Raw genomic sequence first — 17769 nt, forward strand, 5'->3', positions numbered from 1 at the left:
TTCATTAATTGGTTTTTAGAAAAAGTAGTGAAAAGTGAACTCAATCGACAATATTTAAACATACAATTTGAAAACTGAGAACTTTAAACTTTACTTTGTTTTCAGAAACAATGATTTGAAAACTCGATTTCCAAACTATCTATTGGAAAAAGTTTCCGATATTATGACAATTTTCTATTTTCATAGCGATAAGTAAAAAATATTGAAAATATATTTCCGATACTGTCTGATGCATTTATATATTTTAAGACAATCCTTCGTTAGTGATGAAACTTATTTATTATGTCAAATATTTGCTATTGTCGTTCCGAGATCAGAAAAGTTTGAAATCTTTTACTTTTTCTCAATTATCGAGAGCCCAAAATTTCTCTTAATATCTGTATCGGTCTATCGTTTGTACCTATCACTGAATACAATGAAATCTTTATTGATGGCATTTCTATTTCTACCGACCGATTACCTGAACAGTTTATTACCTTTCTTTTTTCTCACCTGACCACTTATTTTTTGGAAAAAGTCGGCGATATCAATCAGTGGGTATTTTTCCTAGTAAGACAATATATAGTATTTCTCGTTGAAACACCGGTTGAGAACGATACAATTGGATAATTTAAAGATGTAAGAAACCTTGTAGAAGATTCTGTATCTACATTTGATCTTATTCTCCCGATGTCCTTGAACATTAGAATAAGACGAGAGGCTCAATTTTTCCACAACAGGTTCCATTGTACAGTACTGATGACTTTTTTAATAACGGTTAAAAGTAAGAACATATTTTTTCTCCCCTTAACATATTCCGTAATTTAGATATAACGGTATTGTAATTTATATAATAATTAAGCTTATGGTTGATCGATTTATCGTAACACCAGACTATTAGGTATCTCCAAGGTATTTAAATAATAATAATAATAATAATAATAATAATAATAATAATAATTTTTTAAATGAAGGAATTACGGCTTCCCTGATCTTGTTAATTGACTTTTAAGATTATATTCATCGTATTAATAATTACATGTGGACTAATAATATTAGTACGCACTGAAATAACATACATTTATTGAATAAAATCAAAGTCCTAAATTTACTATTTTTAAACGGTTTCGCTCCATTTTTTTCCAAATTTTTTCTTTTTTTCAATTTTAACATCATTAATACGGTCTAAACTAGAATATACTTGCATCAACTTTACTGATGAGCCTAGCAAGTATATTCGGGGCGAAACCGTTTATTAATAGTAAGTTTAGGACTTTGATTTTATTCAATAAATGTATGTTATTTCAGTGCGCACTAATATTATTAGTCCATATGTAATTATTAATACGATGAATATAATCTAAAAAGTCAATTAACAAGATCAGGAAAGCCGTAATCCCTTCATTTAAAAAATTAACCAACACTGATCGTTTCATAAATTCACAACTAAATAATAATAATAATAACAATAATAATTGTTGGTATATAGCAACGACACCAATACATCTACATAAAACATATACACTAATATAAATTTAGGCGTCGAAGAGTAACTGAAAAGGGTCCAGTTTATGACCTCAGATACTTTCTGTACTTTTGGGTCTACCAGTAACAATAGTCAACTTCAGTGTCAATCCAGTTCTCGTGATGATCACCTCACTCAAATATATACATTCATTTATTCGAGCTCATTCAGTTATTATTATTGTATTAAATATTGTTTCAATGGTTATTTCATTATTAAATAAAGTTACACTGTAAAAGGAGTGGTGTTGAAATACCAGTGTAAAAGCGGGGTTAACTGCGTCCGCTCAGAGTATTAGCTTTGAAAAGCTTATAAAACGCAAGAAATATTTTGACACACACACACACACACACACACACACACACACACACACACACACACACACACACACACACACACACACACACACACACACACACACACACACACACACATTCCCAAAGTAAAATATTTTACCACCGGAAAATTTCTTTTAACACCGGTAAAGAATATTTACCCCGGCGGCGGCGTCATTTTCACACCACTTTCAGGGTTAAAATTTAACACCGCGAATTTTAACACCTACAGCGCTTGAATTTACCCCGGTGATTTTTCACAGTGTAAATAAAGTGTTTCAAATATTATCCTATTTTCGATCCCAAATATTATATTCTCTATACCTTCCAACCATCATCCCTCCAACAATAATAATAATAGTAATAAAATTTTTCAAAGTTAGACTGTTTTTCTTTTCAATTTGTCTATATTTCTTTCTGGTAAAAGTGAAGGATTTTCCTCTTGAGTTATTGACATGACAGTAGAGACAAGATTTCATTGCAAGAAATTGAGAATTCAGTTAGTTTTTATTGATTACATAATCTTGTGCATGGATATCAATAAATCGTCACGGATTTTTGTACTGATAAGCGATAAAGTCTTTGTTTCCAGTTGAACATGCAAGTGGATGATGCTTTCTGTCCACCGGTTTTGTTCATAATTGAATTTTTCAAAGCGAGCTAAAGTAAAAGTTTTTTTGTCGACGACCTATCGCAGTTTTGTTGAGTTTTATTTTTATGTTTATAAAAATTCACCGAAAAACTTTTTATTCATCAGATGGTTTTTTGTTTGTAAAAGTAGACAATGAAACATCATTCGGTTGATGGGAACCGGATGCGAGTCAAAAATAGTGAGAGAGATAAAAAATAAAGAAGAATAGTGTAGGTGCGTGAATACGAGAGCTCCCTCTATCACATTAGCATGCGTCCCATGAGTCTACATATTTTGGGGAGTTCCCGACGTGAATACCAATATTATGCTTTGACATTCCCATGAAGTGCGACCGATTTGTTTACGAGCATGTCCATCATGGCCGCATCTGTATTTATTTCTTTTGTCTTTTTATAATTATATTCTCTTTTCACTGTCACAGGAGTCTTAGAATGAAAATGAGAATAATCTCACCAAAACCATATTCTCTGTAAAAAAATTGCGGCAGGTACACGTTCAACAGTGATCATATATTGCATAAAATATATTATTTCTACAAAAAAAACTGAAATGATAAGAATACCAATAAGTCATGTGGGGCATTTCAGTCCAAAATAAATGAGTTTGCGCACGCTTACCCACAGCGCCCATTTGCCCCGCATGACTCTACCTTGGTTTTCTGTTAATTGATAAGAATTTTTTTTTATACAAATTCCAAAAATATCGCATTTCAAAGCCGAAATTTGTTACCGTGAGTAATCATAGCTTATGATTACAAAAACACTGTAATCACAACAAATGATTCGTTATCCAATATTAAGGCAGAAATTTGTTACCATAAGCTATCTTATCTTGTGGATACGAAAAAGTTTGTGTCTTCATACACACACATACAGAAGTATATACGAGAAGCGTTCCCCACTTTTGTGTTACGAGAAAGGAGAATTCAAATAGGAGGGGACTGGGCAGGATAAGGAAGGAACCTTTTCGATCAAAAAATTATAAATAAATTGAGAAAAATATGGATAGTCCGAAGTGGGAGTCGAACCCAGACCATGTGCTCTTCCGGTTAAGCTATCCGAGTTCACACGTTTCAATTATAATCCGCGATTTAGCAGTCATCAAAAGTGAAATTCACACGGAGAAGAATATTTCGGAACCTTAATTTTTCTGTTAATTTATAGAATAAGCTAAGAGGGGTCCAAACTTTTTTCTCTTTCACACTTCAGCCGAAGAACGGTACTTCCTTGTTGCACTTGCGCAGTAAATGGAAACTATGTCCACGTTTTTCTATTCACAAATGAATATTTTTAAAAAATAAGAACGTAAATTGCTAGCTTATAGAATGATGAGCATCGTTTTTAATTTTGCGTTTAATGGTTTTGTTTAAGAGATAAATTTGGACAAAAATTACAAACCCTCCTTAAGATGACACTTTATCTCCATTGAAAATGTCACATAATATCGATACAGACGATATTGTTTGCGAGATAAGTAATTGTATGAAATACTGAATAATTTACTGCAACTTCACGGAGAAAAATGTTGGTTCAAAACCTACTAATTTTTATTATGCTGTCGACGAAACTTGAAACAGTAAGGGAAGCATCCACAAAATTATTATGCTCATACGAAAAATTATTATGCTGTATCATAATACTTACTACGCGCGAGACACTTATCGATAAGATTTAATAAAAATTACTTCCATACATTATAATAATTGTGATGCGGCATAATAATTTTTCATAAGAGCATAATAATTTTGTGGATGCTTCCCGTACTGTTTCAAGTTTCGTCGACAGCATACTAAAAATTAGTAGGTTTTGAACCAACATTTTTCTCCGTGTTCATTTAAGAGGATTTGCCATCTATTCTCTTTTTCTCACACATGTGAACAAATGAAACGGTCCTTGTTGCACTTACATTAGCAAATAGAAATTTAAAATGAGCCGTTCTCAGATATAAATTGAAATTTCCGAACCAGATGCATTTCATTCGATAAATAATAACTTTACGCATCGAATGACATATTTTATTTAATGATTTGGGTTGTTATCTGTGAAAACGGTTCATTTGAAAATCACCTATTTCACTCTCTTAAGTGTTTTACAGTTACTTTGAGGTCTGAAGGACCAGTCATTCGCATTGTACATCTTAATGATATTGTTTCTTCGACATGACCTTGAATTTCCATTTACACTATACGAAAAAGGAAAGAGGACATTATTGACTTTAAATCTATACCTTCCATTCCGGGTGCCAGGTAGCATTCTTTTTTTTGTATAAATATAGATTTCGAATTTGTTGAGTTCGGAAACAGCAAGATACTTTAGAACTATAGTCCACAGAGTATTTGAAATTTCATTTCTTTTAGAAAAGTCAAGTAGTAGCATTTAGAATCGAAGAGTAGTCAAGAATAGAACTATATTATTCCATTATTATTACTATTAACATTTGTATGTATTTTCATTCCACGTGACATGAGCGATCAAAATAGTCAATTTAGTGTACACAGAGGGGCATTTTGTGAGTTTGTGACTATCTTACTGAACTTTTACAATGGGGTTGCAAAATTTTGCTTGTCCTGAAATCCGGGTGAAAGGGATTTCGATCGTAAAAGACAGAAAGAGAAAATCAATGCAGAATAGAAAAAGAAAGAATGTTTTGCAGTTGATTAGACACCGTTTACTATCGTGTACGTTTAGTGAGTTTTTCCCTTTACCAGTGGGTACCTATTCAATTCTATATGTACTTTTTCTTTTCCTTTTTAATCCCCTTTTCATAGCAAAGTCCTTTATCTTTGTGGCCAATCAACCTACTATACAAAAGTCACGCGACAGTTAGCTCCCTTTAATAGAGAAATTTCTTCATTTTACGAATCAAGATTTAAAATTATCAATAAATTTAGCAACATAACAATTTTCACTATATTAAGATATTTGACCTGCCCAATTCGGACCTAATAAAAAATAAATTGAAATTTTAAGTCGGGTTTTGGAAATACTCATACGAATCGAACTAAACAAGCTTTTATAGTATGATACGCTCTGATGAGTATTTATAGTTTTTAATTTTTACGCCTATTTAACGACTCAACATCTTATTTTCTTCCGTAACCAACATTTATGGTTTTTATATAAGGTACCGGTGGGTAATAAGACCTAGCTTAGGGAGATTTTGAATAGAATCGAAAATATTGCATTTAATTATCGAAATGTCTCATTTATCTTTATTTCAATACATTAGCCATAAAATTTAATGAAGTAATGGTAATTTTTACCATAAACAAACAAAAAATTAAACTTTTACAAAAACCATACGAATAGGCCGTATTTTACTACGATAGGGTAATAAGGCCTACGGGTTCATCAAACTGTAATAGTTAAACTATACTTAATAAAATTGGTATCAGAGATAAATCACCCACTTAAATTTAGCAACAATACTTTTTCAGTCAGAAGACTAGATTATTTTTTTTTATAATTTCTTCTGCACTACGACTGCATATGACGGATGATGAATTATAGAAGACAGGGAACGTGATATCGGGATTCTATAAATTTGTCGTAACATCTCTATGCAAGACCCTTCTACTAGAGTTGCCTTTAGCGGAGGCAATTATTTTAAATATCATTTCTGTCACTTAAGCCTTATTACCCGACAGGCCTTCTTACCCGCAGGTACCTTAGTAGTTATTTTTCTATATAAAATAGGAACTAAGTACACTCTAAAACCAAGTGTGTTACAAGTGTATTATTTTAACACATATTAAATGTGTTCTATGTTTAAGGCCATAAACAAAACTAGAGTTATTTGTAGTCACACCATCACAATGTGTTAAAAATCTATAGACTGCTTATGGCGTTTCAATGTTATTCGGCAAGTGTGTTAATTTCGACTACACACTTGGTTTTAGAGTGTAAGCTCTTATATGTCTCAAATAAAAGTTTCTGAACAATCGTCACAAAAAATATTGTATGCAAATTAGCTGCAAACTGGTGATTCAGGCACTCACAATTTTATGACATTTGCCTAAGATTTGTGGTGCTTCTTTACGAAAACGTCGTAATTCAACACACGTCAAACTTAACACTCGTTTTCGTAAACACGCGCCACGAACGTTAAGTTCATGTCGCAACATTGCGACTGGCGACAAATCATCATTTCGCGACTAAATTACGTAAATACCCTTTCTGTGTGGAGTAACAAATTTCAGTTTGTTGTCAGATTATGATGAACAGATTTTCATAGCAATCAATCACGTTAACATAACAAATATCATTTGTTATCCGAAAACATCTTTCGTTTTGATAACAAAATGTCGTTTATCGCAAGAACTATATTCCGCTAATCTGACGGGTTCTCTATGTAATGGCAAGTCGACTCCTTTTGTTATTTTAACAAACCTGTACTGTTACCATTAGTAATCTGATTTTATTGCAATTACATGACATTTCTTTCTTCCAACTCTTGTAATGATGACGAAGGAACTCTATTTTTCAGTGTAGATAAAAAAACTAAATAATGGAAATCGATATTTATCATGTTATAAATAATCCTCTTATATTTTAACTCAATTGCGACTTGAATAACTACGGTAAGTTAGAATTTATTTATCTCATCTTCAGTACTGTAGCTCTATTTGAAGATAGGCGTCACATGTTGACAAACTGTCGTGTGTTCTTGACCTATCTATAAAATACGGTTGGTAGATCCAAGTTTACGTTCAGCAACCCAACTACCCTAGAGACCAATGATTATTGTTTTCGACTTCAAGCCTCAATTCGGATTCGCCAGTTAATATGGGAGGCGTCACATGATGTGCATAACGAGACACGCCTTGTATCACCCGCGCGTGCTCAAAACCAGTTGCTCTGTCTCACTTTTACATCTCAATCTACCTCACTCAGTTACTCCTGTGTCCCCACTCGAAAATGCTGGTTAGAAGAAACCGAGTACAGTTTTATTCTTTAGTCAGCCGTACTTACCACACCAGGTCGGATATCAGCTCCTATCTGTGTAGTGAAAAGTGTCACTGTTTTTTCATAAACATGTTCTTTTAATTTAATGTCAGTAAATATAGCCAAAGATTTTATACTGGACCGAGTTTAGAAAGCTTCTAAGTTTTTAGTTAATAGCTATGTTTAAATTTTCATATTTAAATTAATGGTTATTAGACAAACAAGTGATTTGAAAAAGTGGCCATCAGAAAAGTTAATACTAGGAACCATAAAAATTGTTGTTGAATTAAAAACATTTACTAAACTAATTCAGTGACTGAGTAACAAAATGTATCGAATAAATAGCTTTCGATATGGCTACGGTCTACAAGAGCCAATTACGCGAAATGTTTGAACAAATTAAGTGGAATTATAGTAAAAAATTAGTGAGTGAATTAGTACTATAGAAAAATGTTGCCATATCAGGTTGCCATGGACTATGGAGGCTTTCAGCGACAAAGTTCAGTAGGGGTCGGAGTTGGTACACCACATCAGAGTCCAACTGGTACCCTCAACATCAACCCCGCATTCACCCACTCTTGGTTCGTACCGGCGGACCTCTGTGTCCCGTACAAACAGAATCAGGGTCCTCTCCTCGAGCCAGGGCATGTTGTTTATCTTATATTTTTAATCGTCTTAGATTAATCTAGAAAATAAGAAAAATTTAAAAAAAAAATCTGTAACGGTGACTCTGCCCACCCTCAAAACTTCCCGCTGTTTCTCAGCTCACAGAGATCCGCATCGATAACAAATTTGCTTGTCGTTTTCGTGCTCATGATAAAAAAATTTGCAGAAAAATAAAATTTTTGACTCGGTCAAGATGGAAACTATATGAGTTTCTATGTCGAAATTATTGCCAGTCAAAAATAATTTCGTTTTTCGTTCTGAAAAGATATTTATAAGAGCCTGTAGATATCTTATTTTATACGAATTACTCAACTTGTAAATGAGTCTTGTCCAGAATATTCTAATTATGATACTGAGATCGAAATAAGACTTGTTCTGCGTCAACATACTCCTAATATTCATGATAATCACCGCATCATAGCAAATAAAACGAAAAAAATCTATTACTATTCAGTATTGCAATCATATCTCTAGAGGTCACCTTCCTAAATAATATCCTACCCCGATGCTGATTTTTTGCTATCATTATGCATCTTCTAAATATCCAGTTCTGCTGCGTTGTCAGTTGACAAAATAAAACTAGTTCTTATATAAAATATTATTCTTTAAAAATGAATCAGTGAAAAGTACTCTAATCAGTGAATGTTCACTGCACAAATCCCAAGTATAACACTAATTGAATCAGTGACATACTTGAGCCTGATTCGCAGCGAATATTCACTGACTTGCAAGTTTTTTGGTTGATTCACTTTAAGACAGTAGTCTAGATGATATGAAGACATGATTTTTCATTAGCTTTTGGTGACGAAACATTTGAAAAGGTTTTAAGAGCTGCCTGATCAGAAAATCGTCTACGTGAAATTTCCTAATAAATAAATAGATAAATTTATTTAAAGCCGTAAGATGGACGGTGGCGATTGGGTGTCAACCAGCTCATAAAGTACAAGGTTGCGAGTACTCTATGAACTGTAAATTTATCAGACTTGTAGAGCGTGGGTTCGATTCTTATGATCTTAATTCATCCCCCCATACAATTCGATTCTACGTGAAATTTCCTAATATATAAATAGATAAATTTATTTATCTATTGTCGTGCGACAAGCTGGAAGACCGATTCAGGCTGAAAGAGGCTTTCCGAAATACGGCAAGCCTAGTTCAAACCTTGTTTCGTCCTCATAAGAAAAACCAAAACACGACATGCCAAAAAAAATTCAAACTTAGTTATTGTTATTAGGACGATCTGTGATATGGTTCAAGTTAGGTGCACCTTTAGTATTCCTGACTGATACCTACTCTAAAAACGAATTAGTAAAAATCACGTGACAATCACTACTTGGCAGTGAATAATAACTTATTGCCAGTGAAAAGTATACCACTATTTGAATTAGTGCCATACTTTTCACTACTAAACAGTGAATAGTCGCTATTTTCCCTATTTCAAGTATTTCATTGAAGATAACTAAACTTAAGAGCCACAACCGGTTGCGTAGTGTAGTAGTTAAAGCGTCGGTCTATTGTGCGTGGGATCCCGGGTTCGAATCCCGCTAAAGCTCGTGCGGTCGTTGATAAGTCTAGTTTTTCCTTGAGCTAAAAAATATTAATTCGATTAGAAATTAAATTATTAGCATATCTTATTATCACTACCCCGCAAAAAAGAAGTAAATTAACACTGATTTTTTTGGTGTACACGGAAAAAAAATTCTAGTAAAATTTACGATGTTAACATTGTAATCGTAGATTACTCTCAATACTGTCAATTTTCGAATGTTTGATTTTGGAATGTACAATTTAGGTCACATTCTTTACATATCATTCAAAATTGTACAACGTTAACATCGTAAAAAGAATTAAAAACAATTACAATTTAAAAACTATATTAATCTATCTATTTACTTTTGAATAAAATAAATGCTTTCAAAAATTCATTCTCTGTACAAAATCGTGTCACGTACATACCCGTTAAGCATTTATTATTACTTACTGTGTGAAATTTATTTTTTCTTATAAAAAAGTTTGAAATCACAAATCACCAAGTAATTGAATTGTTGTTTACAGAGCGTGTTACCTGAACGTTGCGGGAAAGAAGCTTTAGCAACAAAAGTAATTTCCAAATTGACAGAAAGTTGACGTTAATTAACTATACACCAAGTTTTAGCAGTCAACTTGACGTCGAATTCCAGCCGTAGATTTTCATCAACTTGCAGTCAAGTTGGCTGTCAGGATTAGTATATATATAACGAATATAGCTTCAAAATAAAACTAATATCATAAGGTATGATGAACACTACCGTGTCTTCGGATATTGAAACCTATATTCAATAGTAAAAACATACGCTTTCAATTCATCTATACTTTTATAAGAAAAATTAGTATGAGTATAACAGTGTTGACGACACCAATTTAAACTGTAAAATTATAAGGAAAGACGACGGTTCTGAATATTCTACAGAAAACAATATACGTGCGTTCGCAGTAATAGTTAACTCTCGATCGAAGGTTCCAGTGTTCGAATCTAACATCCGCCAAAACAATTATTATTGTATACTTTTATTAAAAATTTCTATATATCGAATTCGAAAATTTTACGAATGAAGATGATCAAAATCGGTCGATTAGTTTCAAAGTTGTGTGTGTTTGCAATTTTTTTTGATTTTCATAAAAATTAATTTTCATTACTTCTCTATTTCGGTATCCTTTAGAATCATAAAGGGCAAGTGTGCGAAAACCCATTCATTTCGGACTGAAATAAATGGGTTTGTGCATACTTACACTTTACGGTTGTTTTTGTCCAATTTTATTCAACTGAGCTTTTAAAAACAATCCAAAAAAACTTCAGCGCTAAGTCTTAAAAAATAAGCCAAATTTAGAAATTTTTTTATTTTCAATCGAAAAAAAAAATATAAAGGAAAGTAGGCACACAATGGGACGAGCGGGGTTAAATACTGTCTTAGTTGAAGTTTTTTTTGAGACGAAAAAATTGAGAATCGAAGGTTTCGGACTTCGAAAAAATGACAGTTTCATTGAAAAAACTGAAATATTTCATATATCGTGACTTTCGAAAAATCTTTTGTATTTTTTTTTCTGTAAACTACATTTAAAATCACAAATTTTGAAAAAAAAAAAAATGCCGAAAGGTTAATTTGTGAGAAAGTTATAGCAATTTAAAAAAAAAGAGCGGTTTTTTTCAAAAATTTGTAACTTTTTTTTGGTTGGGTAAAAAAATCTGAAAAAATTCAGAAAAATGTCTTTGGTAGGGTAGTAAATGATAAAAAAGTTCCAGCGAAATCGAAGGGGGTCGGGTCAAAACCTCGGTGATTTGGCATGGAATACCCCATATGTATACATATCAGATACTGAAAATCTAGTTCTAATTAATTATTTAACTATTAACATAATAATTTATTATATCAATCAATCACGGACGATTAACCTCAATTATAACGGAAGACCCAAAAAGATTATAATCACAATGTTTACCTAATATCCACAATTATTGAATGATTTCGATAATATCTTCCAGTAGTCAATATCAATGACCACTTTATATAATTAATAAGCAAATATATAATTTGTATTCGTATTAAAGTAAAACATGTGTTGTGTATCTAAAAACATGCAAATAAATAGTATATACTATAAATATGAATACAGTTATCAGACGCGATGCGCATGCCAAAATGCGCGTTCAATGGCGGTTTCTACTTCTATTCCGTTGGTAGCCTTGTCCTCAAACTTACGGAAATATTTAGCGAACAACTTCAACGTGAGAATTTTCATCCCACCCTGTGCGCGAGTAGAATCGACTCTCATTACATTACGTCAACAGAAGTATAGCTTCAAAAATCCCAATTTTTAATCATTTTTAGAACTTCCTAAATTCGTAAACTATCCTTTCAAAATTTTTTATGAAATTTTTTTGGAGAGGGTTCTTAGAAGGTGTTAGACTAACAAATGTTCATATGAGACTCGAAAACAAAAAGTCGTTTTTTTAGGTCACCCTAAGATATATAGACAAAATTATCGAGAATTTGGTTAGCAATGAAGTAAAAGGTATATGGGCAGATAAAAATGTGAGTAAGAAATGAGTAAAGGAGGGAAAAAGTGCTAAAAGAAGGTGATGACTGCTCCCAGGGTTGCTCTGTCAGCGTAAGTGATCCTATGATCGCATCAGGTTTACTACTGTAGCGTGACGTATTCATCTGCACTGCTGTCCAATGTCCTTATACTACTTACACATCACCATTCCTATTATCGACTTACTAGAACAGAGCTCCCTCGAGACATACCCGAACACCCTATTCATTCCAACTTAACTTATTTGATAGGTATACATTTTTTCAGTCTACTTTCGTCAGCGTCATTTCTATACAAATTTACGTATCTATAGTTTATGCGTTTTGAATCACGCGATTTTATATTCTGTTTAAGTTTCAAAAAAAATTAAAGGCTTAAATCAGTGGACTTATAACGTGACTTCGAAAATATTCATGTATACTCACATGTAAAAAGTAGAAACGTAACTTAAGAATCCCGATCGCTAAGTGAGAGTGGGAATGGCAAATCGTAGAATTACATTCCTTTATACTACTTTGAGCGAGTTCATAACGCGATTCGACTGTACAGTATATAGTTTACATCTACTAATTTGGAGTGAGAAGCTTACAACCGATTAGAAGTGGTCGCCGTATACTTTTTACTGCAAATCCCGATTTTCTACGAATTTATTTCGAGAGAGTATATAACAGTGATGTAATATTTTATATTAATGTTAATTACGTTTTGAGATATTTAGTCATTTAGATATTTAGTCAAAGAGCTCTTTTAGCTGGATTTTTTTTTTAAGTTATGTTACACGGCAAAAGTAATTTCTTCGTCTAATATCTTACGGATAAAATCATCTGATCAAAATCTTTTTGTTACAAGTGAAAGGGTTCATTGAAACTTAAGGAAAAGTGGGGTAATTGCAAATGTAGAATAATACCGAATATACATTTCCGTACTGCCTTCACCTGACCACAATTTTGTATACTTCGAGTGCGAACGCGCTTAAGTTGCTCGATAGTCGCTCAAATACAACTCAAAATTTGAAAAATATAGATGTTATATCGTTACATGTAACGTAATTGAAATTCAATTAATCAATTGACTTAATTAATTACGAAGATTCGTGACTGCGAGTGTGTTCTGTTCTCACTACTTGATCATCTTTATTATTATTTTTTTCGATTTTGGATTCTCCAGCTTTTTACTCTTCCATTCATTTCGGCTAGTCTTAGTACTAATGTCAAAATGTTTCAGTATTGTCATCTCGATGTGTAATATTAGAGAGAGAAAGACATAGCTAAACCTTGCTTTTCTGCTGTCTCTACTCCCCTAACCCTACTTCAGTACTCTCAAGAGAGTCATATCCTTACACTACAATACAATGCTCCTAATGTTATGGCTCCAGTTTCGACATAATTTTCTTCCCCTGTGCTCATGCACATTCTATACTGGATTGTCAATTTACCCACAAAACTTTCACAAAAACTACTTTTGATAATTTGACTTAATCTTATCTTAATAACCATAGTTTAAATTAATAAAGTAGTTTAGTTATCGTTTACGTTCGTTAAAACACTGATACTTCCGTCAGATAGAATCCAGAGTAAAACATAACCCCAATGTGTTTTAAAACAAAATATCCAAGATTCAAGCCACAAGTCATTGGCCAAATTGTAGTAGTAGTAAATATTCATTGCATGTATCCGAATACAATTCTCAAAGCAATTAGCCAGGAGTTCAAGTTGAATTATTTGTGCATATTAATTTACATAAATATCCTTGCAATTTTTTTTTCTTCTTTAATTATTTCGGGGTTATTACATAAAAAATTCAGTGTATTGGAGTTTTAAGTTTAAAACAGTCCCTGCAGTAACCATTCAGTTTTTTCAAGTTGTTTAGGCTGATAGATTCAAAGATGGATAGTGAAATTTCTTAAGGGCATTCCTACGATAGCCAGTTACCTATGTGCTTAACCCTGCATTCATGAAGAAGTGGGCAGGTACGATGAAGTGTGAAACCGAGTCCGGCGCGTATAGGTGACATGTTATGCACGCTTTTGTAGGGGATAAGGCGTGAGTAGTGCCATCAACAGTGATGTGGCATGCACATTTACTGGCGAGTCTAAGCTGGAGTAGAATTTTCATAAGATGTAGAGGCTGATTTTGAAGACGTTCTGGGAATTGGCCGAATTGAAAAAAAGTTATGAATTATATTAATTAAATACACATGTAAGCTACTCGTTCCTGAATACCGAACCTTTAGCCCGGTAGGCATCTTGAGGCCCGCAGCCTCTGACAAGGTTCACCCCCACTAGAGAAGGGCGAGATGGACATTGAGGCTGACGAAGAAGAGACATTCCGACGGGGCCCTCTGAGAGGACCCAACGTGACGTCATCTAGCTACTCTCTCCCGTTCCCTTATGATATTACTTATTATTAACTGTCCATATTACACGATTAGTTGCCGGGTTTAATAATGTTTAACTGTTAAATAAATATTTGGTTCTATCTACTAGCAAGTGAAATATATTAAAGTGTCCTTCTTACACAAATGAAAAGTAAAATTGAATAGAAATAACTTAAAATTTTGCTTTGATTCAAAACACATGAAATTTTTCGACCCGGGATGATTATCATTTATTGTGATATCTGGTTGACCGCAACGCCACAAATATATGGTAATGGTAGCAGAAAACACAAACGCTTCAATGCTATACATTAAACTGCTATCCGATTATGTCGGCTGTCCATAGAGATGTGAATGCAACTCGCGACTCCGCCTTCACGTTTCAAATTTGCATACTTCTATAGTTCTATACTTTCAACTGGTCAATTTAATGCATATGCTTACTCCGATCCCACCAATGAGAGACTACCTCCATTCTTTCCATAGCTGCGGGTTCTTAATTAATCAGTCGTGTATGTAAATGTTTATGGCTCAATAAAAAAGAAGTATTTATAGAATGATCAAAAGATAGAGTATAGTTAAATTCGAATGACTGAAAAATTGGTCAGAATTAAAAGCGATCAAAGTTTATGGTTATTAAGTACATTGTTTGAATTAACTGGTATTGAAATGAGAATGGCTTGTTATGGTGATGTTTAGTTACGCTTAATAACTGTAATGGCTGTTCTTTGGTTTCCTCTGTAGGGAGCTTTAAACGTTTTTAAAGTCAGAAGATGTTTTCTGTTTTGGAGATAACCCGTCGCTTTCGACACTAGGGAATATTAAGAATTAGGGGTAAATATTATTATGGTGTTTTTATACATAAAGAGTTTCTCAAAGAACATGATTCTTTCGTGTCTGAAGTAATTTTACTGAATACATTATTTTCATCTTTTACTATCATTTGGTATTTTCCAACTGCGACTTTGGTTGTGTTCTTTGTCCCAGTGGAATAATGACAGCTTTCAAAGTTGCAAAGAGTAACTTTTAGATTTTAAAGGACTCAAGAGTGTCATTGAACCCTTTTATACAGAGAGAAGTCACAGAAAATAGATTTTTAATACCTAACTTTGTTTTTGATACTTGTTTATTTTATAAATTTTGTTAAAATTTTTGAATTTTAACGTTGGAATAAAAAAATACTAGCTTTTTTTAACTGATATAGAGTCATGTCGAGCAATTATGCGCAGTGGGTAAGTGGGCGCAAACCTATGAATTTCAGTCTGAAATAAATGGATTTGCGCACACTTGTCCCACATGACTACACAGTTCCGACGTTACTCTAAAATAAACAATAGATCTGATCGTAATCATTCAAAGTGTGACTATATGATATTTAATTCTACTTTTTTGGCCATGCAGACAGTGTTTGAATGGTTTGCACTGTAAGAATCATTTTGTAATCAATAAATATACAGTATGATAAAGCTTTATCTGTCACACAAGATTACGTAACAAGTGTTGACAGAGAATAAAATTTCTGCCAAGTTCGAGTCTAATCTAGTAAAGAAAATGACTCCATTTATGAAAAACGTATTAGCGGAGTCAATTTTTATATTTGAAAAATCACTTGACTTGACCGAGATTCGAACCCTAATCTTCCGCGTGCGACTTCAGTCCTTAGTGCGTCAGTCCGATGTCTCCTTTGAAAGAAGATCTGAACTTGTAGTATACATTTTTGAACGCTATCTCGACCAATTGTTAATTTATGTGAATCTATTAGATTCTATGAGATTTTCTAAACAGGGATAAAACTGGAGTAGTAATGAAAGTAATGATATAGTAATTTTTCAGATAAACAAAGTAATAATTACTATTTTTTGGATTTTTACTATACCTTTAGTAATAAATAATGAAAATAGTAATTTATTGATTGTTATTAAATTTTTGCTAAAATATATTGAATACTATAATATTTTCGAGTCTCGTTTTCACTGCGCAGTTAACCTTTTGTAATTGTTAAAGAAAAATAAAATAGCGCTATTTTTATTGCATTTTTTCTAAGTTGTTCGAAGCTATAAAAATTCAGTATTCTCAATGCTGATTGTAAAGATAAAAGAGCTTACGTAGAAAAGCTGATCCCTCGCCAGTCTACTAGGGCAGCCAGAATAAGTCTCTTGGCGTCCGCAAACGTGTGAAAATAAAATTAAGCGGAACTTTCGATGAAATTGGTTGAAATTGGGCAAAAGGCCAATAGTTCTTTTTGTAGGTACATTCCCATGGGGATTTCTGAGTAAAACCAGGTGCCCCTTGACAACTATGTGTTGGTATGTGTACGGTAAAATATACAATAAGCTTGTATAGAAAAGGGATAGAAATATTAGATGGTGCGAAAAAAGTAGAGAACTTGGACGAAAGTGATGGACATCAATAATTCAGTAGGAGTATGATAAGGTTACTACGGGTTCACGGACTCCTTCGATTAACATTAACACGGCTTGATCGGTTTACACTACTACACCTCTGCCACCTATAAGTGCATTTTCTTTCTTTTTATCTTTAGACAAACGGAAAAATTTACTTTATTTTGATAAATAATATTATGACAATAAATATATATTTTTTTCTCAAATAACTACACGCCAACGTCAGTCGACCATTTCGATGGGCTTTAATTTAATTTTCTTCAAATGTATTTTTTTTATAGCCGACTTAACTGCAAATCGACGGCCAAAATTTGACGTCAAAGTGACTGCAAAAACTTCAAGTTTTTTCCTGCAGATTTCAGGCACCACTTTCTGTAACATTGCCCTCAAAATCTAATTTTTGATTTGATTTAAATTGATAGTTATGTATATCCGTATCTTTTAATTTCAAATTGAATGCAAAATTTCTAGTCTAAAACAAAAATGAATTTTCTAGTTTTGAATTCCAACTCTCAATTGAAAATTTACGTCGATAATCTTATTAATTTCTTTACTATTTCATATCTTTTCTGCTTGACACTTCCCAGGCATAGAACTGGCAGTCAGTCGTAATTTCTACTAATATAACTTTCTACGAATATATAAATATGAATTTTATATAAAAAAACATATAATTATATATGATTATATCTAATCATATGTAATTTTTTGCCTGGGGATACACCACAGAAAAAGGTGGATCGTCTAAATTCAGATGCTTGCCACCTTCGCCTTCAGCTCGAGTACGCAATTACATACGAGTGTTGGAATGTCC

The 17769-nt window shown here is 32.9% G+C and overlaps 1 protein-coding gene across 7 annotated transcripts in view; it reads left to right on the top strand.

Annotated features, from left to right (window-relative positions):
• Window positions 1-17769, top strand: part of LOC130668956 (protein trachealess) — an 85674-nt gene that overhangs the window by 45638 nt on the left and 22267 nt on the right. The window contains exon 1 of one of the 7 annotated variants that reach the window (XM_057471578.1): window positions 7384-8015. The exons of 3 other annotated variants lie outside the window; for them this stretch is intronic. In XM_057471578.1, the coding sequence (XP_057327561.1) occupies window positions 7885-8015 (131 nt within the window). In that variant the 5' untranslated portion in view covers window positions 7384-7884. Of the gene's footprint in view, window positions 1-7383; window positions 8079-10182; window positions 10373-15113; window positions 15385-17769 lie in introns of those variants that run through there. 3 more of the 7 variants (XM_057471569.1, XM_057471584.1, XM_057471592.1) reach the window with 3 other exon arrangements.

This window comes from Microplitis mediator, chromosome 1, assembly GCF_029852145.1.
Source record: "Microplitis mediator isolate UGA2020A chromosome 1, iyMicMedi2.1, whole genome shotgun sequence".
In the NCBI taxonomy this organism is placed as follows: Eukaryota; Metazoa; Arthropoda; class Insecta; order Hymenoptera; family Braconidae; genus Microplitis; species Microplitis mediator.